Genomic DNA, 21,813 nt, shown 5'->3' with positions numbered 1-21,813 from the left:
TACATTCCATTATACAATATAATAATATATAAAAATAATATCTGTTACATCAAACAATAGTATACTAGGGTATAAATGTAACATAGCTTTAACACTTTCTTAATTGTCAATTCTGTTGATAACTTTTTGTTCTTTGTTTTTACAATTTAGCTCTTAGTGAATAAAAACAAAAGATAGGTTCTGCCTAACTTTAAATATTTAAAAAATATTTTGTAAGATAAATTGCTTAAGATAGAATTGCTGGTTAAAATTCTACTTATTTTATGCTTTCATAAGTATTGATAATTTTGTACTCACAATCATTGGCAATTCAACAAAATATTAATTATTCAGTGTTCTCACAGGTGAAATGTGCTCTATTATTTTCATTTGTGTTTCTTTCTGTATTAATGAGGCAATAAATATTTTAAATTTTATTCATGACCTTTAAATTTCTCTTGTCCCTTTTTGGCAATTCATTGGTATTATTTCTTAATTTTAGATGGCTTATTTGTTTGCCTCTGTGTGTGTATGTGCTTGCAAATATGATCCAGTTAAGTAGAAAAATGACGTTAGGCTGGCAGATGGAGAGATACATGGTTATTATGCAAATGTAGAATTTATCCAGTTCATGAAAGACATAGGTTTTTTCCCCTCTATTAGTCAAGAATCCACTACCTAATGAATTATTTCAGTGATACAGTGAACTTTATGTCAATGTGGTTTGAAATAAAATTTTTAATATTAAATTTAAATAATTAAACCTTTGTTAATATAGCTGTGTTTTAACCATAGTTCACACATTGTTGACATTATTCATTATATAGAGGATGTTGAGAAGGAAAACATATCTACTTTAAACCTACTCCTTGAAAACCTGATTCAGAGAGGAAATGAAATGCATCTTATTAATCTTATTAAAGGAGAATAAAACGATTTTTCTCAATAAGGACTGCAAAGTGAGATGGAGATTTAGTCTCTCATTTCCTCCCTTTTTTTCCCTTTTAATGTTATACCTAAAAGCTTACTTGTACTTCAGAATGAATGCATTTTTCACTGTCTGATTTGATATAATCACCACTTACCCTTTTCCCTCACTTTTCTCTACTGCATAGATATTAAAGAGAGACACAGAAAGATACCCAGAGTGAGCTGAAGCAGTCTAAGTTTAAAAAAAGAAAAAATGCTTAAGAGTAAGCAAAACAAAGGTATTGCAAACAAGCAAGAGGTAATCTACACAGAACCAAAATTTTCCAAGTCTCAACAGCAAAAAATATCCAAGACAAATCAGAGTAATGTCCAATCAAGAGAACAGCAAGTAGACTACATGGAACTGAAATTTCCCAGATCTCACCTTCAGCACAGAAAACAGAAAAAAGGAAAAGGTACATTATTATAGTGGTATATATTGCTGTTTGCTAGATCTTGATTCTTGGGTTTAGAAAATTACTTCTTTCAAAGCCATTGTATAATAAAATTGCCTCATTACACTGATTACCTATCTTCAGAACTCTCCTTAGTTATTTTAGATATTACCATGAAATTTTTTGTCTCTTAAATAATCTTTCACTATGTTCATTTCCTCTAATATATTCCTATCCTACAGAATTGTATTACTTGTAAGAATTATTGTGTAAAATCTACTGCTTATTTTTCAAGTAATTTTAAAAATAATTCTTGTTATTAGTCTTCAGTTCAATGTAACTCAGTCCCACAACTGTTTTTGAATTTTTACTGTTGCTCTGATCCAAAACTATGATACCCGTAAAGATGAAGCTGCAATAACCACTTAGCTTCAAAAAAACTAACAGAATTTGTTAGAGTAAAGATAGATTACAGAAAAATATAATAATAATTAATTGGATATTGGAGTTAAAGCTGAAAAATGAGTAGAATATGATAATAATGTTCTAACCTAAGCGACTGAGTAGTTAATCATCTTACCCTCCATTAAGAAAAATAAGGTTTACTCGCCATTAAGAAAAATATGTTTAATCTAGTAAAGGCAGATCATATATGAAATTTGAATTGTCTCTTAATCAGTTCAGAGGAAAATGCCCATAAAGAAATTGGATTTTAAAGGCTAGATGTCCCAGAAGAGGATGGAAAAGGGTAGGAAAGACTTATGATCATAGGTAAGATTGCAAACAGAGACAATATAGGTGAAAAGCCTATCATAGAGAAAAAGAACATATATGACTTAAGCAGAAGAAGATTCAAGAAGGATACCTATGAAATGCATGTCCAGAGAGGAGAAAATAAACTATGTCTAATAAATGACAAGTGGAAAATTACTACTTTGGACTTAGCAAAGTCCAAAAATTGGGGGTTTGTTAAAGTCCAAAAAATTGGGATTTCTGTTTGAGTGCCAAGAAAAACATATAAGCTACAACTAAGGGTTAAGAAGTTGAAGGAAATTTATTATGGGAATAAAGTTAGTCCAGAAAACATTTTTACAATTCTCACTGAGAAAAAAACAACATAAGAGAAATGATGATAATAAATGAAAGACCTATATGAATAACAAGGAATTATATTAGATTTTGAGATGTCTGAGCCCAAACATGGATGAATGTGACAAAATTTATAGAAAGAGATGATGAAGAAGATGGCAAAAAAGAAAAACTTTCTCTTAGAAAATAAATGTTCTAAAGGAGACTGGGTGGCATGGAGTAATTAGGGCATACAATAGGTTTTAACTTGGGCCATAAAGAAATTGCTTTTCCTCTGAATTGAAAAGAAGATAATAAGGTATGACTATATGAATATCCATATAGTAAGGTAAAATATAGGAACATTCATATTTTCAGGAAGGTGGTCAAGGTAAGGAAATTCATGGTTTCAATTTCCTTGTAAAACAAGAAATTTCTTGGTGCTTGAGTTAGAGTCTTACTGAGGCTTGATAAATTTTTTTTTTTTTTTTTTTTTGTAGTCAAAGAGGGACTTCGGGCAGAAATTGACCAAAACTAAGAAGATTAGACATGCTAATATTTATCCACCACACTGTTTAATTTCTAAACTTGGAAATTTGACTCCTCACACTCTTTCATCTATGACACATTCAAGCAATCTTGAAAAGGACCATATGTTCAAATAACCTGCTTCTCTCTTGGATTGATGTCTACCTGCTTTCACGAAGAATACTGACACAGACTCTCTAAAAGTCTCTCATCTTTCACTCTAAACATTTTTCAACCCTTTCTTATGTTTCAAGAAAAATGGTCATATCTTTTTAAAATAGGTGTCTGCAAAGATTTCATATTGTTCTTAAAGTTAAAAATGATAATAATCCTATAGTCTTACAGATTATCTCTCCGCTTCCATTCCCTCCTTTGCTCTCTGAATTCCAGTCAGACTATAATTTCAGTTCCATGAATACATCAAACTTCCTGTCACCTGAAATCATTTATTGATAACTCTCCTCGAGTTTGATCCCTGGGTCAGGAAGATCCTCTGGAGCAGGAAATGGGAACCCACTCCAGTATTGTTACTTAGGGAATCCTATGGACAGAGGAGCCTGTTGGATTACAGTCCACAGGGTCACAGAAGAGTCAGACAAGACTTAGTGCCTAAACAACAACCCCAAGTGGAAGACCTCCTCCATGTCTTTTGTACTTCAAGAAATAATTAGCTCTTACTTTCCTCCAGCTTTCAATAAAATGTCTTTTTTTTTTTTTTTGATAAATGCATTTCCTGTTCTCATGTGTCTGGGTTAAAACTTGGTGAACATACTTGTATGTCTTTGTAAAATTTATGATAATTATTTCTTATCTCAACAAAGAGCAAAAATGTGTTTTGCTATTTCCCCCTTGACTGATTGATTGGCTAATGGGTGAATATTAATATTCACATAGAATTTTGAAAAAAATTTTTTTCATGACAACATCGTTTTCTCTAGGTGTATTTCAAGTCTCCTAGCTGAGAGTATATTTTCAAATTGCTCAGAGTCGATAATTTATAGATGACTAGGCGAGGAATACTCAAAGATGCTGGTGAGTCAGGTGACATACCTGGGGCCTCAAACAGGATCAGAAAAAACTGAAGTCAAGAAAAAGCTAAAAAGGAGGAAATCTGGGTATCAAAGAACTCATATAAGGATTGGAAAATGAATGACTGCCCTCTGAGAGTGAAACAAAATGGATTTAAATTTCATATTTGATTATTTGTGGGAAATGATGAAACTTCATCATCGTTTCTGTTTCCTTTAGTGTTACACCACCGATCTATAGTCTGGCAAGTGATAACTGGCAGCCTGGGGACCTTGTGTGTGGTTTTGTTGACAACAGTGTGTGTCTTGCTTGCAAACTGTAAGTAATTAAGAAAATAATCTGTCCTTGGTACAGTCAATATATCAACCACATAATACATTTCAATGATTTGTGATCAAGACTGAATTTTTATTGTCCTAATTATTTTATCCTAAACAGAACTAATTATTACCATGATTTTTGCCATAGTATATTCCAACAAAGAAGACCCAAATCAAAAAATGTCACCTGTTCCCACTCTATCTTCTAAAAATGATGGTGAGTACTCTCTCTGTTTGGTCCACTTCTAATATTGATTATTAGGGTTAAAAGGTTTGTTTTCCTAACATCCACAAAACTTCAGTGAATCAGATAGAAAAAAATCCTCTTATGGTATGTTTAATCTTTTATCATGGAACTATTAATATTGGGCAAGATGAGAAAGATGACATAGGAGAATGCAAGAAGACCCAATGTATTATGTATACTAGGTAAGTGTTGTTTGTGATTTGATTATTTTTAGGAGAAAAATGGGATAAATTATATTAAGGTGGGAGCAAGAGAAATGGGTGAAGAGGGCAAAAAGGAAAAGAAAACAAATGAAAAACAAAGGAGTTATGTCTCAATAATATTTTTCTGTTTCTAGCTTTCCCTGATGGAGATGATTCTTCTAGCATTTATGAAGTTAGAAGAATTTTGATTTTATTAAAATACATTAATCTTATTTATACATTGATATTTTGGCTATGATATAGAAAGCTGTTATTGTTTTGAATTCTTTTTTTTTTTTTCACTTATTGCAAGTTTACTCAGTCCTAACAGTAAATTCAGCACTTAAAAGAAAGAGAAAGAATGCGAGAGATAGGGAGAGAATATTTCTGAGCCTATTTTTTCAGGAAGTCGGGATGGTTCCCCTCTGACTTTCTTTCAAGGAAATCTTTCCTTTTTTAAGAACAGTGTCAGATTCTCAGCACAGATGCATTTGCCAAGAAAGGTTTTCCATACACTAAAACCAAAAGGGTAGGGTCCCTTTGTCACTGAGGCCAATACATGAGTATTCCTGATGAACATTTCCTATAAGCAGGGGGGATAAAGAAAGAAATAAAAGGGAAGTAATAAAAATAATGCAGTAGTTTGAGCATCACATAAAAATATTTTCGTCTAACACTCCCTAAATAGGAAAAGGAGTACGTCAAGGCTGTATATTGTCACCCTGCTTATTTAACTTCTATGCAGAGTACATCATGAGAAACGCTGGGCTGGAAGAAGCACAAGCTGGAATCAAGACTGCCGGGAGAAATATCAGTAACCTCAGATATGCGATGATGCCACCCTTATGGCAGAATGTGAAGAGGAACTAAAAAGCCTCTTGATGAAAGTGAAAGAGGAGAGTGAAAAAGTTGGCTTCAGGCTCAACAGTCAGAAAATGAAGATCATGGCATCTGGTCCCATCACTTATGAGAAATAGATGGGGAAACAGTGGAAACAGTGTCAGACTTTATTTTGGGGGGCTCCAAAATCACTGCAGATGGTGATTGCAGCCATGGAATTAAAAGACCCTTACGCCTTGGAAGAAAAGTTATGACCAACCTAGATAGCATATGGAAAAGCAGAGACATTACTTTGCCTACAAAAGTCCATCTAGTCAAGGCTATGGTTTTTCTAGTAGTCATGTATGGATGTGAGAGTTGGACTGTGAAGAAAGCTGAGCGCCGAAGAACTGATGCTTTTGAACTGTGGTGTTGGAGAAGACTCTTGAGAGTCTGTTGGACTGCAAGGAGATCCAACTAGTCCATTCTGAAGGAGATTAGCCCTGGGTGTTCTTTGGAAGGAATGATGCTAAAGCTGAAACTCCAGTACTTTGGCCTCATGCGAAGAGTTGACTCATTGGAAAAGACTCTGGTGCTGGGAGGGATTGGAGGCAGGAGGAGAAGGGGACGCCAGAGGATGAGATGGCTGGATGGCATCACCAACTCGATGGACCTGAGTTTGGGTGAACTCCAGAAGATGGTGATGAGGCCTGGCGTGTTGCAATTCATGGCATCGAAGAGTCCGACAGGACTGAGTGACTGAACTGAACTGAACTGAAGAAATTTAAAAGGACCAAACAGTTATGAAAGTGGAAGTCTAAGTAAAGATTAAAAAAGATGAAAAGAACTAATTTCAAGTCTAATTAAAAATAAATTCTCTGAATAAAAAGAGAAAATCTCAACAGATGCAATAAACAGAGACTAGATACATCAGTTGTTAATTTTTTATTTAAATTAGTGATTGACTTGAGAAACTGCTTGTTGTCTCTCAGAAAAAAAAAAAACAACCTATGAATGTCAAATATTAGCCATTCACATTGCTTGTGTTTTTGTTTTTGTTTCATTTACCTAATTTGAAAATAAAAAGGAGTCAAATAGGAAATTAAGGAAATGCAAATTATAACCCCAATGAGTTAGCATTACATACCCACCAATATGATTAGAATTTGAAAAGACTGACAGTAACAAGCTTTAGTAAGGATGTGGAGTTAATTGTACTGGCACAACCCCTTAACAAGCCTACTCTTAGACACTTAACAAAGAGAAATGAAGGCCTATGTCCACATAAGACAAGTACAAGAATATCTAGAGACACTTTATTTATAATAACTAAAAATTATAAGCAATCCAAATATAAACCTCCAGATGAATGAATTACAAATCGTGGGTTAGTAAATAATGGATTACTCAGTAATGAAAAGGAATGAAATCTCTACACACACATAAGTAGAGTCTATCTAGGCTTCTCCAGTACTTCTATCTGTCCCAGCAGTTGCCTCAGCAGACGAGGGGGCTGGGCTCCCATGCACAGGACCCAGGACTGGAATGCCCAGATTGTGGCTCACCCTGCTTGTTCTTTAGGGTGAAGGGCCTTCTTGTATCAGATCCTTCCCAGTGGTGCAGGTCCTGAAACGAAGCCTTTTCCCCCATCCTACCGGGTTACACATTTCCTGCTGTTTTGATTTTATAGGCGTCCTTCTACCAGTTTCCAGTTAGTTTTTCTTAAGCACTGTTACACATGTAGATATTTTTTTGATATGCCTGTGGGAAAATGAGTTCCATGTCTTCCTACTCCACCATATTGTTCCCCCTCCCCAAGTCTACATTTTTTATGATGATAAAAAATTATTAAGATACACAAATTACATGATTATTAAATTGTTGAAATATAAGTTTTTAAAAATTACTTACTGAATTTTATTCTGTGTATTTAAATTGCTTCCCTGGTAGCTAAGTTGGTAAAGAAATTGCCTGCAATGCCAGAGACTGAGGTTCAATCCCTTGGTAGGGTAGATCTCCTGGAGAAGGAAATGGCGAGGAATATTTAAATTAACAGCAAAAATTTTGACAAACGTGAAATAGCTCATTAGTTGCTTTTTGTGTCCATATGGTTATATGTTGATTAGCTTTTTATTTATGACATTTATTTATTCACTTATTTATTTGACTGTGCTGGGTCTTACTTGCAGTACATGGGATTTTCCATCATCTTTGTGGCATGTGGAATATTTCTAGTTGCCACATGCAAACTCTTAGTTGCAACATGTGGGAGCCAGTTCCCTGACCACGGATCAAGACTGGGTCTCCTGCCAGGGGCTCGGAGTCTTAGCCACTAGACTACGATATGCATGTACAATTTTGATCAGATCAAAAAACATATTTATAATGCATTTTCCATATAGATAAAATTTTATAACAAAATTTAAGTAGAAAAATTAAAAACATGAGCTAATTATTGTTCAGTTCAGTCGCTCAGTCGTGTCCAGCTCTGTGATCCCATGAATCGCAGCACGCCAGGCCTTCCTGTCCATCACCAACTCCCGGAGTCCTGCCAAACCCATGTCCATCAAGTCGATGATGCCATCCAACCATCTTATCCTCTGTCGTCCCCTTCTCCTGCCCTCAATCTTTCCCAGCATCAGGGTCTTTTCCAATGAGTCAGCTCTTGGCATCAGGTGGCCAAAATATCAGAGTTTCAGCTTTAGCATCAGTCCTTCCAATGAACACCCAGGACTGATTTCCTTTAGGATGGACTGGTTGTATCTCCTTGCAGTCCAAGGGACTCGCAAGAGTTCAAAAGGATCAATTCTTCAACGCTCAGCTTTCTTCACAGTCTAACTCTCACATCCATACATGACCACTGGAAAAACCATAGCCTTGACTAGATGGACCTTTGTAGGCAATGTAATGTTTCTGCTTTTCAATATGCTATATAAGTTGGTCATAAATTTTCTTCCAAGGAATAAGTGTCTTTTAATTTCATGGCTGTGATCACCATCTGCAGTGATTTTGGAGTCCCCCAGAATAAAGTCTGACACTGTTTCCACTGTTTCCCCATCTATTTTCCATGAAGTGATGGGACCAGATGCCATGATCTTAGTTTTCTGAATTTTGAGCTTTAAGCCAGATTTTTCACTCTCCTCTTTCACTTTCATCAAGAGGCTCTTTAGTTCTTCTTCACTCTCTGCCACAAGAGTGGTATCATCACATATCTCAGGTTATTGATATCTCTCCCGGCAGTCTTGATTCCAGCTTGTGCTTCTTCCAGCCCAGCGTTTCTCATGATGTACTCTGCATAGAAGTTAAATAAGCAGGGTGACAATATACAGCCTTGATGTACTCCTTTGCCTATTTGGAACCAGTCTGTTTTTCCATGTCCAGTTCTAACTGTTGCTTCCTGACCTGAATATAGGTTTCTCAAGAGACAGGTCAGGTGGTCTGGTATTCCCATCTCTTTCAGAATTTTCTGCAGTTTATTGTGATCCACACAGTCAAAGGCTTTGGCATAGTCAATAAAGCAGAAATAGATGTTTTTCTGGAACTCTCTTGCTTTTTTGATGATCCAGCAGATGTTGGCAATTTGATCTCTGGTTCCTCTGCCTTCTCTAAAACCAGCTTGAACATCTGGAAATTCATGGTTCATATATTGCTGAAGTTAGCTATGGTGTTGTTTAAAACTTGTTCAGAAATGTTACAAAAAAATGCTTATTTTGCTTTCTACCTAATATCCATCTGTATAACAGATAGGAAGATATGGGAATTGTGTTAGTAGTAGTGACTTATTGTACAGAGTACACATTAAATATATTTCTACTTTTTAGAATGTTCCTGTGACCATTGTTCAACTCACTGGATTGGATTTGGAAGTAGTTATTATCATCTTTCGAGTAAAACCAAAACCTGGATGGAGAGCCATGCTGCCTGTGAAGAGCTAGATACCCACCTTCTAAAGATCGATATCAAGGGAGAGCTGGTAGGGGAAACACTTCAGCTTTTGTTTATTTGTTTGTTTTTGTTGTTGTTGTTGTTATACTGTAACTGTATTTGGTTTGAAAACATTAGTGATGATGGTATAATTTGGGAAAACTGAAGTTCTCAAAAGTCTATGATATTTTGTTTCTTTGACTCAGTTTCATTAGGGAAAAATTAAGAGAAACTCCACTTTTTGAACATTTAATGCTTGGAAAAAAGTACATTAATAAATAAGATATCTTGAGAAAAACTCTTATTAATACTAAGTGGATGTGTGCAAGCCCTTGGGAGAAATTTAATCAATAATCTTTGAGTCAGAAAGGAGTGAATTATAATATGTACACATTTATGGTTTATGGTTTTTTCCAAATAGGAAATTTTATCAATGCTTGAAGTAAAAGGATGGATAGGTCTCAAAATCAATGAAACAAGTGAATCCTGGTTATGGGAAGATGGCACCACAGTAATTGAAAACCTGTATGTACAGTGTTTTGATAATTGAGCTTTTCTGAGATTATATCTGGTGGTTTTTGTGTGTGTGTGTTATGTGTGTAGGGAACAGAAAGAGCAACCAAGATAAAGGAAATCATTATGTTTTTTGAGGATCAGTCTGTGGGATTTAATTGGGGGAAAAATGCCAGTTCTTTCTAAGTAATCTCAGCTTTAGAACCTTTACATTGTTAACTTTACTGGACTCTTAGGAGAAATTTGGACATAGTTTCAGGCAAGGTTATAAATCTACACATTTCTATCATAGTTTTATCATTTGTGATTTGCTTTTGTTGTTGTCCAGTCACTAAGTCATTTCCGATTCTGTGACCCCATGGACTGTCTTCCCTATCCTTTACTAACTCTCTGGGTTTGCTCAAAGTCATGTCCATTGGGTCAGGGCTGCCATCCAACCATCTCACCCTCTATCGCCCTCTTCTCTTCTTGCCCTTAATCTCTCCCCATGTCAGGGTCTTTTCCGATGGGTCAGCTCTTCACATCAGGTGGCCAAAAGTATTGGAGCTACAGCTTCTGGATCATTTCTTTCTTTGGCTTATAAATTGTCATTTGGCTTATAATTCTATTTAAACAAACAGGATTAGATACTGTTTAATAGTAACTGCTAAACTTAGTTTAAAGACTGTCAATCTTCAGGGGTTTGTTCTTATTTTATTTGTTTAATTTGTTCTCTTATTCTTTCTCATGTTGTTTGTTTTGTTAATTTTAAGCTTGAGATAAAATTGGCATTTGAAGATTTTATTGCTTTAATTTTTTTACAGGTTTGAATTCCTGAAAATGGAGAAAGATGGTTGTGCATATATTGATGGAAATTATGTTTATGCTGCTGACTGTTCATCTGGGAAAAGCTACGTGTGTGAGTTTAGTGTATAGCAGCTCAATTTTGCTAGTACAAGTTGTTAGTGAATCCTAATTAATTAAAGAGCATAAAATATGTTGCTGCTTTTATAAAATTTTATTAGTTATTACTTAAACCTTTTTTTAATGCATGCACAATACTTCAGTTACATTACCAAATTTTAAATGTACTCAAAGTGAGGAAATTTTACCACCCATAAATTCCTTCGGAGTAAGTAGTCTCCTTATGAGAGCTCATATTAGTAATTATTTATGTAATAAAGTTAGCAAACATCCTTTATGAACTAAAAAAATTGTAAAAATTAGGGATATAAAACTAAAAAGGGCTTCTACTTATATCAGTTAGGGTTCTGGCATGAACTAGACATTTAAGATTGTTCAAGAGATTTACAGTGGTAAACCACATTTGCCAGGAGCCACCATGGGAGACCTCACCCATGACAAGGTCATGTGGAAGAAAACTGTTAAGCAAGGCTTCAGAACTCAAGGGGCTCCCTAGGCTTTCTCGAGCATCTACCCCAAAACCAGAATCTGTCTGTTTTACTATTTCATGACTTTCACCAACTCCTCTGACATTAACAGGGGGCTAACCCTGACCACCTTTCTCTGGAGAAAATTAACTTAGGGCTATAGCTAATAAGTCTCCTGGACATGAGAGGAATATTTCAAATCAACCCCCCTCTGTTAGCATTCTAGCTTGCTTGACGGGTCTATCCAGACTCTTGTAGCTACACATGTGATTATTTGCAGCCTCCCAACTGTGAAAGGCATGGAAAGCCTAAAACATAGAGCCTTTTAAAGAGTTAAAAGTTATTAGAGTAATGCTAATGTAGGATTTCATTATTGGGCCAATGCTTGTTGCTAAGTTCCCATATCTCTTATCCACTGTGCACCTGGGAGTGCATTAGTTAACATAGTTGAAAAGTAAGAAAAACAAATGTGGCCTTGAAATTAACCACATAAGACTTTTGAGCTAATTGGTTCCTTCTTGTAACTCACTGCACCTTTGCTCTGTGAGAAATGTAACTTGTTTAATACTTTCTGAGGCTGACATAGATTAAAAATATAAAGAAAAAACTCTTTGAGGGAAAATAAGTTTTCTGGTTGAGCAGCCTTTATCAAAAGAGGGTCATAAAATGTTCACAGGCCTCCAAGGCCAGAAGATAATGTACACAATATTGTTTTGGGGAAAGGTTTGCAAAAAAAATCCTGGTTTTGATAAAGACAAAACAGATATAATGTTTGGGCTGACTCTGTATGACTTTGCATCTTTCATTTCCCTCTATGTATAAGACAAGGTATAAAAGTACCTTTTAAAATAAAGCTACTGGGCCTCGCTCAAAAAAGCTTGATCATCCCGTGTATTTCTTTTTTTCTCTTTTCTTCTCTCTTACTTTCTTTTTCAGGCTGATCCCTTGGAGCATAGAGGCTCCCTGCGTTCACTTTCCTGCCTGAGCTTCTAAGACTTTATTAGCTTTCTGTGTAAACCAAGGAATATCAGCCTCTTTCTCTCCTCTATTTTCTTATCCACAATATTCTTTCCTTATCTCTCTCTAAATCATCCACCGACGCCGTTTTTCCTTCAGGTTCCCCTGGACCCTGCTGGGGGCTGGACCCCGGCACACAATGGTGAGGTTTAATGGAAAAACAAGAAATAGCAAGTTTATAAGCCTTTGTCTGTCCAGTCTTGGAGGCAAACCAGTATGCTTATGTTCATGCATACTCCTTAAGAACAAAGCCCAGGCTTCCCACAGCCCTTCCATCTGTTTTAGTAGTCTTACAATCAGTCACAGGTACTTGTCTGCCCCACATAGGACTCCAGACTGTGACACCCAATCCATGGCTTGACCCATTCAATCCCAAGAGTGGGTCTCCATCCGTATAATCTCCCTTTTCCTCTGAGTCCACTCCAGTCCTGACCCAAGCACTTCTCTTCCCTTCCTACTTGATTATTTGTGTATCTTTCTTACAGTCTTGGTTAAACAGGAGTCCTTTTGCTAGTTTCCAGTTAGGTTTCAGTGAGAATTGTTCCACATGTGGATGTATTTTTGACATGTTGTGAAGGAGTAGGTGAGCTTTATGTCCTTTTACTCCATCATGTTGATCTGAACTTCCTTTATTCAATTTGCATATAGCATTCCTATCTTTTGACCTGCAAAGTTTCTGTTGAAAAGCCAAATGATAGTCTTGTGGGAGTTCCCTTGTACATTGTACTTTGCTGCTCTGTGCTTAGTCGCTCAGTCTTATCTGACGCTTTGCGATCCCATGGACTGAGCCTGCCAGGCTCCTCTGTCCATGGGGATTCTCCAGGCCAGAATACTGGAGTGGGTAGCCTTTCCCTTCTCCAGGGGATCTTCCCAACCCAGGGACCGAACCCAGGTCTCCTGCATTGCGGGTAGGTTCTTTACCAGCTGAGCTACCAGGGAAGCCTCTCCCTTGTACAATACCAGTTGCTTTTCCCTTGATGATTTTATTACTAATATTCTCTTTTTATTTTTAATTTTTGCCAATATCTTTATAATGTGTTTCCTGGAGGACCCCTCTGGGTTCATATGTTTTTGTACCGTCTGTCCTCCCAGACAGGGATATTTGTTTCTCGGGTTAGGGAAGTTTTCTGCTCCTATTTCTTCATGTGCGTTTTCTGCCCCGTCTCTTACTGGGATCTGTATGATGCAACTGTTCGTGCACTTGACATTTCTTAATGTGTGTCTTAAACTGTCCTCAATTTTTAGAAGTCTTTTCTCCTTTTTTCCTTTTCTGTTCAACTTAAGTGCTTTTTTCTACTCTCTCTTCCAGACTACTGAACTGTTCATATGGCATCTAATCTGTTGTTGATTCCTTGAATTCTACAGCTCTGTGTGTTTCTTCTGTTATTTTCTAACTCTCTGTTAAAAATACTGTCTCATCCTTTCTTCTCCTGAGCTCACTGAGTGTCTCTATAATCATTTTCTTGAACTCTGTCGGGTAGATTGGCCATATCCACCTTACTTCTTTTTCTGTGATTTTACCTTGCTCTTTCATTTAGAACATTTTGTCTCTATCATTTTCTGTAATTCTCTGTTTACTTCCCTGTATTAGGTAGCTTGGTCCTGTGTCTTGCTCTTGGAGAGGTGGTCTTATGTGAGAGACATCCTGTGGGGCCAGCAGCAGACTCTTCTTGTCACCGGAGCCATATGCTCCAGAGGTGACTCTGTGGATAGCATAGGATGACTACTAGGGGACACTGATAGGTGGGGCTGTCCCCATATTGTTGGTTACACTTGCAGCAAACATTTTTATGTTGTCACTTTTCCCCCCACTTCTTAAGTAGTATCTCTTTGATAGACACAAAGACTTTATTTCACAGTTTTACTGAGATACAATCAACATGCAACATTGAGTAAGTCAAGCATGTTGATCTGACACATTTCTATTGCAAAGTGACTCTCATCATTGCATTACCTAGCACGTCTGTCCTATTACAGACATACATTTCTTTTTTGTGGTGAAAACTTTCAAGATCTAGTTTATTAGCAACTTCCAAGTATATACTGCAATATTATTATTATCTTATTCTTCATACTGTACATTAGATCCCTAGAACCTGTTAAACTTATAACTGGAAATTTATGTCCTTTGATTAGTATTTCCACAGTCCACTCCCAGTTCCTGGTGACAATCATTTCTCTCTCTGTTCTCTGAATTTGGCTTTTTCAGATTCCATATGTATGTGATATCATGTAATATTTATTTGTCTCTGTCTGACTTATTTCATTATCAAGTATCTAAATTAAGGTCGCTTTTATAATATGTAACTGTGTATTTACCATGCTGAATTCTCTCTTACCATTCTTCAGTTTTAGGAATAAAATATCTATTCTAGGCTTTTTGCCCAAGTATAAATTTTTAGAAATAATCAATTAGGGTCTAGAATAAACAATGATAGGGTGTTTGTTTTAGTTACACTAAGTGTTTAGATTACTTTGGGCAGAATTTGCATATTTATAATGTAAGTAAATATTTCAATGAATTGGCAAGAGATATCACTAGTAATTTACATCTTTAATAATTTTCAGTAAACTTCATAATTTTCTACATAGAAATAGTGAATATCTTCTTGTATTTACTCCAGATACTCCTAGGTATTTAAATTTTTTCCTAATGTAAATGGAATCATCTATTATATTAAACAAATTCATAGTGTAAATAAAACATGCAGAAAGCTGCACAGACTATTAATGTAGAGCTTAATTTTCACAAAATAAATATACTTGTTTTATATTTATATGTTGAGATCCTAACATATAAATATATGTTAAGGTCCTAATCCCCCAGGACCTGAGAATATGAACTTATTTGAAATGGGTCTTGGTGGATATGATCAAGTTAAAGCTACTTCTCTCTTTAGAGAGAAGCTTAATCAAATATGCTCATATGTAAGACCTGCTGACACCTTTATTTTGAACTTCTATCTTCATATAGCTGTGGAAAAAAAAAATTCTGTTCTTTTAAGACACTCAAGTTGTGCTACTTTGTTACAGAAGCCCTAGGAAACAAATACAACACCCAAGTAACCAGAACCAGATAATTAACAAGGTTTTGACCAGAAACATATTGATATAGCTTTTGTTACTGAAACTTTAGTGACTGAAGATGCTTCAATATTTACTTATGTAACAAAGCACCAACCACAAGCGTTCAGTTCAGTTCAGTCACTCAGTTGTGTCCGACTCTGCAATTCCATGAATTGCAGCACGCCAGGCCTCCCTGTCCATCACCATCTCCCGGAGTTCACTCAGACTCATGTCCATCGAGTCAGTGATGCCATCCAGCCATCTCATCCTCTGTCGTCCCCTTCTCCTCCTGCCCCCAATCCCTCCCAGCATCAGGGTCTTTTCCAATGAGTCAACTCTTCGCATGTGGTGGCCAAAGTACTGGAGTTTCAGCTTTAGTGTCATTCCTTCCAAAATCCCAGGGCTGATCTCCTTTAGAATGGACTGGTTGGATATCCTTGCAGTCCAAGGGACTCTCAAGAGTCTTCGCCAACACCACAGTTCAAAAGCATCAATTTTTCATTGCTCAGCCTTCTTCACAGTCCAACTCTCACATCCATACATGACTACTGGAAAAACCATAGCCTTGATTAGGGAACATAGATTTTACATTTTAGGGGGAGGAGGCTGCAATATGTAGGAGAAAGTGTTGCTTAATTTTAATTTTCTCTAAATGTTCCTGAATCTAACCAATAGTCAGTAATACTTTTAAATAACAAAATTATCTGTGTGAAGTCACCAAACTTTCAAATTCTGCTGATGATCTCAGTAGCACTTCTATTAAAGGTATTCCATGATCCTACCTGCCTCACTGTTTTGCTTATGTTTCTTTCACCACTCTTCTTAGTAGTCTCTCCTCATCATCCTCTTCTCCCCATTATCTTAAACGTTTGTGTCTGCAAAAGTTCAGGCTTAGATTTCCTGAAGGTCATTCCCAGCTTCATAGTATTGACAATGTCTCTGCAATGATTCATGTTACACTTGCATCCCCAGCACAGACCTCTCATTTGAACTTGATAACCATGGACAAAAACCGTCATGTGGTATCTTGCGGATAGATAAATGTTTAATACGTTTATCTAACATATCTAAAATTGAATTCCAAATATGCCCCATCAGAGTTAATTGCAAATATTCTTACAATTACTAACCCTAACCCTAACTCTAACCTGAACCCGAACCAAAAAATATCTTGGAGGCATCCCTGACATCTCTGACTCACACATCTTTAAATACCTTTGGAATCTGTCAGCAGACCAACTCAACCAATGTTTATCAGTTCAGTTCAGTTCAGTTCAGTCCCTCAGTTGTGTCTGACTCTTTGCAACCCCATGGACTGCAGCACACCAGGCCTCCCTGTCCATCACCAACTCCTGAAGTTTACACTAACTCATGTCCATCCAACTATGTCATCCTCTGTCATCCCCTTCTCCTTAATGTTCATCATTGTTCATCAGGCCACTATCATCTCTCACCTAGATGACCCTACTAAATACTTCATGTCAAAATTATTACTTCCTATACCCCTAAACATACCCCAGACAGCCTGGAAGGCAAAGTCAAGTGGGCCTTAGGAAGCATCACTACAAAGAAAGCTAGTGGAGGTGATGGAATTCTAGTTGAGCTATTTCAAATCCTAAAAGATGGTGCTGTGAAAGTGCTCAACTCAATATGCCAGCAAATTTGGAAAACTCAGCAGTGACCACAGGACTGGAAAAGGTCAGTTTTCATTTCAATCCCAAAGAAATGCAATGCCAAAGAATGTTCAAACCAGCACACAATTGTGCATTAGGAAAGTAATGCTCAAAATTCTCCAGGCTTGTCTTCAACAGTACGTGAACTATGAACTTCCAGATATTCAAGCTGGATTTAGAAAAAGCAGAGGAACCAGAGATCAAATTGCCAACATCCGCTGGATCATCAAAAAAACAAGAGAGTTCAAGAAAAACATCTATTTCTGCTTTATCAGCTAGGCCAAAGCCTTTGACTGTGTGGATCACAATAAACTGTGGAAAATTCTTCAAGAGATGGGAATACCAGACCACCTGACCTGTCTCCTGAAAAATCTCTATGTAGGTTAGGAAGAAATGGTTAGAACTGGACATGGAACAACAGACATGTTCCAAATAGGGAAAGGAGTACGTCAAGGCTGTATATTGTCACCCTGCTTATTTAACTTATATAGAGTACATCAAGCAAAATGCCAGGCTGGATGAAGCACAAGCTGGAATCAAGATTTCCAAGAGAAATATCAATAACCTCAGATATGCAGATGACACCACCCTTATGGCAGAAAGTGAAGAACTAAAGAGCCTGTTGATGAAAGTGAAAGAGGAGAGTGAAAAATTTGGCTTAAAACTCAACGTTCAGAAAACTAAGATCATGGCACCTGGTCCCATCACTTCATGGCAAATAGATGGGGAAACAGTGGAAACCATGACAGATTTTATTTTCTTGGGCTCCAAAATCACTGCAGATGGTGACTGCAGCCATGAAATCAAAAGATGCTTGCTCCTTAGAAGAAAAGCTATGACCAACTTAGCATATTAAAAATAAGAGACATCACTTTGCCAACCAATGTCCATCTAGTCAGAGCTATGGTTTTCCAGTAGTCATGTATGTGAGAGCTGGACTATAAAGAGAGCTGAGCACTGAAGAATTGATGCTTTTGAACTGTGGTGTTGGAGAAGACTCTTGAGTATCCCGTGGCCTGCAAGGAGATCCACCCAGTCCATCCTAAAGGAAATCAGAGATCCAGTCAGAGATCCAACCAGTCTATCCTAAAGGAAATCAGTCCTGAATATTCATTGAAAGGACTAATGCTGAAGCTGAAACTCCAACTCTTCGGCTACCTTATGCGGAGAACTGACTCACTGGAAAATTCCTTGATGCTGGGAAAGACTGAAGGCAGGAGGAGAAATGAACAGCAGGGAATGAGATGTTGGATGGATCACCGACTGGATGGACATGAGTTTCAGCAGGCCTCAGGAGTTGGTGAAGGACAGGAAAGCCCGGTGGGCTGCAGTGCATGGGGTTGCAAAGAGTCTGATGTGACTGAGCAACTGAACTGAATTAATACCCCTAAACACACACACCCACAGTGTAATCTCAAAGAAGTGTCCAGAGTGAGTCTCTAAAACTAGAAATCTGCTTTCATCACTCCTCTGCTCAAAACCCTCCAGTAGTTATCCTCCTGAAAACAAATACAAGTTCTTGCAATGACGTCTGATCTCCTACATGTTGCTGTTGTTGTTCAGTTATGTCCGACTCTTTGCAACGCCATGGACCATAGCCTGCCAGCTCTTCTGTCCATGGGATTTTCCAGGCAAGAATACTGGAGTGAATTGCCATTCCCTTCTCCATAGGAGCTTTCCCATCCAGGGATTGAACCCTCATCTCCTGCATTGGCAGGCAGATTCTTTGCTGCTGAGGGAAGCCCATGCTCTCTCTCATCCTTATTACTTCTCTGCTCTATGACCTATTTTTCTTCCTCTTTCCCCACTTTGCTCCAGTCTTCTAGGTCTCTTGCTTTTTCCTGATGCATGTGATATACATTCCAACCTCTGAGTTTTTACACCGACTTTTTTTTTATGGATAATATCTTTCAATTATTTTTAATTAATTAATTTATATTAATTGGAGGCTAATTACTCTACACTATTTTAGTGGTTTTTGCCGTACATTGACATGAATCAACCAGGGGTATACATGTGTCCCCCATCTTGAACCCCCCTCCCACCTCCTTCCCTATCCCATCCCTCAGGGTTGTCCCAGTGCACCAGTTTTGGGTGCCCTGTTTCATGCATCGAACTTGGACTGGTGATCTATTTCACATATGGAAATATACATGTTTCATTGCTATTCTCTCAAATCATCCCACCCTTGCTTTCTCCCACAGAGCCCACAAGTCAGTTCTTTATATCTGTGTCTCTTTTGCTGTCATGCATATAGAGTTGTCATTATCATCTTTCTAAATTCCCTATATATGCATTCATATACTGTATTGATGTTTTTCTGACTTACTTTACTCTGTATAATAGGCTCCAGTTTCATCCACCTCATTAGAACTGATTCAAATGCATTCTTTTTAATAGCTGAGTAATATTCCATTGTAGGTATGTACCACAGCTTTCTTATCCATTTGTCTGCTGATGGACTTCTAGGTTGCTTCCATGTCCTAGCTATTGTAAACAGTGCTGCAATGAACATTGGGGTACAAGTGTCTTTTCAATTCTGGTTTCCTCGGTGTGTATGCCCAGCAGTGGGATTGCTGGGTTGTATACTGACTTTTTTACTGTGAGGAAGTTATCCCACTAGGCAACCCATATAGCTTGCTCATTCAAGATATTGTATGGACATAATTTATCAAGAAGGCTGTCCCTGGCAACTCTATTTAACACAATGAAGTATCTTTCTTTTGCATCCTTATATAAGAAAGTACTTTATGATATAGTGGAAGGCATGGACTCCATATCACATCATAGCATTTATCATTCTCTGATATGTTATGCAATTTACTTGGCATATTTTGTTTGTTGTCAATCATTTTCATTATCCCTATCTCTCCTGCATTAAAATGTAATCTTCTACAAGAGTAAGATATTTTTGTATGTTTATTTATTGCTATAGCTTCAATAGCTAGAATAGCTACATGGGACAGTGGGTAATAAATCAATAAACAGCTTGTTAGAGAGCCTGTGTTTCTCGATTTTTCTTCATTTTCTAAACTACCTTCCTAGATATGGATTGACAAATCTATACCGACTAACTAATGAGAGAGGGTTAACTGGAATTAATGTGAACTTATGTGAAATAGTGGCTTGAAAGACAGTACAACATAAGCAATTTGAGATTACTAAATGATTTATTAGGAAATGGATTTGTTTCAATTCTTCAGTGACATTCCAGTAAATAGCTACAAATTTCACATACAGAGAGTGCTAGGTTCAAGTACAATTGTTCTTTCCTCATTACATTTTTACTCTTTCTTCCAGCCACATGTGCAAATACAACTAGCATCATCAAATACACAAGGGAAAAAAACAAGAGTTAAATATTACTTTATTCTGTTTGGAAGACCCCTCCATTAAAGAACATGAGAAGAAATAATGTTCTTTGTGTTTGATGCTTTGGGGCCTGAGATTTACATTTGGTTCCTTGAGAAGTGATATTCAATGCAATTAAATATGGTCCCTAAATTCCCAAGGACCATTTCCGTTCTTGACCTGTAATCTCTGAGTCAGTTACTGAGAATGAAATGAAAACTTACATGTTCTGAGAAAGAGATGAACCATCCAGCCACATCCAGGGATGATTAGCTCCTTTTTGATATAATCCAGCACAATAGTTGTATTTTATTTTTGATCGAATGATTTTTGGGAAAATTAGAATCACTAGCATTATTCATAATATTGATGATAACGCTTTATTGCTGGGGACTCTTACAAAACATTGGACATATTTGTCTTCAAATGCCCCTATGATAAATCAAAAAGGCACTAATTTCTCCATTGTGCAGAGAAGAAATGAAAGTGGAAAAACCTCATGAATGACTCATCCAATTCTTTGTGTCTGGATGAAAGGTATCAAGGAAGAGACATGATAGACTAAAAGAAATTCCATGTATAACAGAATAGACAGGTTAATTAGTTCAGTTCAGTTCAGTTGCTCAGTCATGTCCAACTCTTTGTGACCCCATGAACTGCAGCACACCAGGCCTCCCTGTCCATCACCATCTCTCAGAGTTGACTCAGGCTCCGGTCCATCGAGTTTGTGATGCCATCCAGCCATCTCATCCTCGGTCGTCCCCTTCTCCTCCTGCCCCCAATCCCTCCCAGCATCAAAGTCTTTTACAATGAGTCAACTCTTCACATGAGGTGGCCAAAGCATTGGAGTTTCAGCTTTAGCATCATTCCTTCCAAAGAAATCCCAGGGTTGATCTCCTTCAGAATGGACTGGTTGGATCTCTTTGCAGTCCAAGGGACTCTCAAGAGTCTTCTCCAACACCACAGTTCAAAAGCATCAATTCTTCGGTGCTCAGCCTTCTTCACAGTCCAACTCTCACATCCATACATGACCACTGGAAAAACCATAGCCTTGACTAGACGGACCTTAGTCAGCAAAGTAATGTCTCTGCTTTTCAATATACTATCTAGGTTGGCCATAACTTTTCTTCCAAGGAGTAAGCATCTTTTAATTTCATGGCTGCAGTCACCATCTGCAGTGATTTTGGAGCCCCCCCAAATTAAAGTCTGACACTGTTTTCACTGTTTCCCCATCTATTTCCCATGAAGTGATGGAACCGGATGCCATGATCTTCGTTTTCTGAATGTTGAGCTTTAAGCCAACTTTGTCGCTCTCCTCTTTCACTTTCATCAAGAGGCTTTTTAGCTCCTCTTCATTTTCTGC

At 37.2% G+C, this 21,813-nt stretch overlaps 1 protein-coding gene across 1 annotated transcript in view; it reads left to right on the top strand.

Moving 5' to 3' along the window:
* LOC120858805 (killer cell lectin-like receptor subfamily I member 1) overlaps positions 1-12,248 on the top strand; it is a 42,214-nt gene extending 29,966 nt beyond the window's left edge. The window contains exons 3-8 of the mRNA XM_040235124.1: positions 1,095-1,364; positions 4,188-4,286; positions 4,437-4,505; positions 9,358-9,509; positions 9,882-9,985; positions 10,777-12,248. Of these exons, the coding sequence (XP_040091058.1) occupies positions 1,163-1,364; positions 4,188-4,286; positions 4,437-4,505; positions 9,358-9,509; positions 9,882-9,985; positions 10,777-10,888 (738 nt within the window). The 5' untranslated portion in view covers positions 1,095-1,162 and the 3' untranslated portion in view covers positions 10,889-12,248. The remainder of the gene's footprint in view (positions 1-1,094; positions 1,365-4,187; positions 4,287-4,436; positions 4,506-9,357; positions 9,510-9,881; positions 9,986-10,776) is intronic.
* The last annotated feature ends 9,565 nt before the right edge of the window (positions 12,249-21,813 follow it).

This window comes from Oryx dammah, unplaced genomic scaffold, assembly GCF_014754425.2.
Source record: "Oryx dammah isolate SB20612 unplaced genomic scaffold, SCBI_Odam_1.1 HiC_scaffold_29, whole genome shotgun sequence".
In the NCBI taxonomy this organism is placed as follows: Eukaryota; Metazoa; Chordata; class Mammalia; order Artiodactyla; family Bovidae; genus Oryx; species Oryx dammah.
Note: the sequence above shows the minus strand (reverse complement) of the source record. Positions and strands in the feature narration are given on the sequence as shown.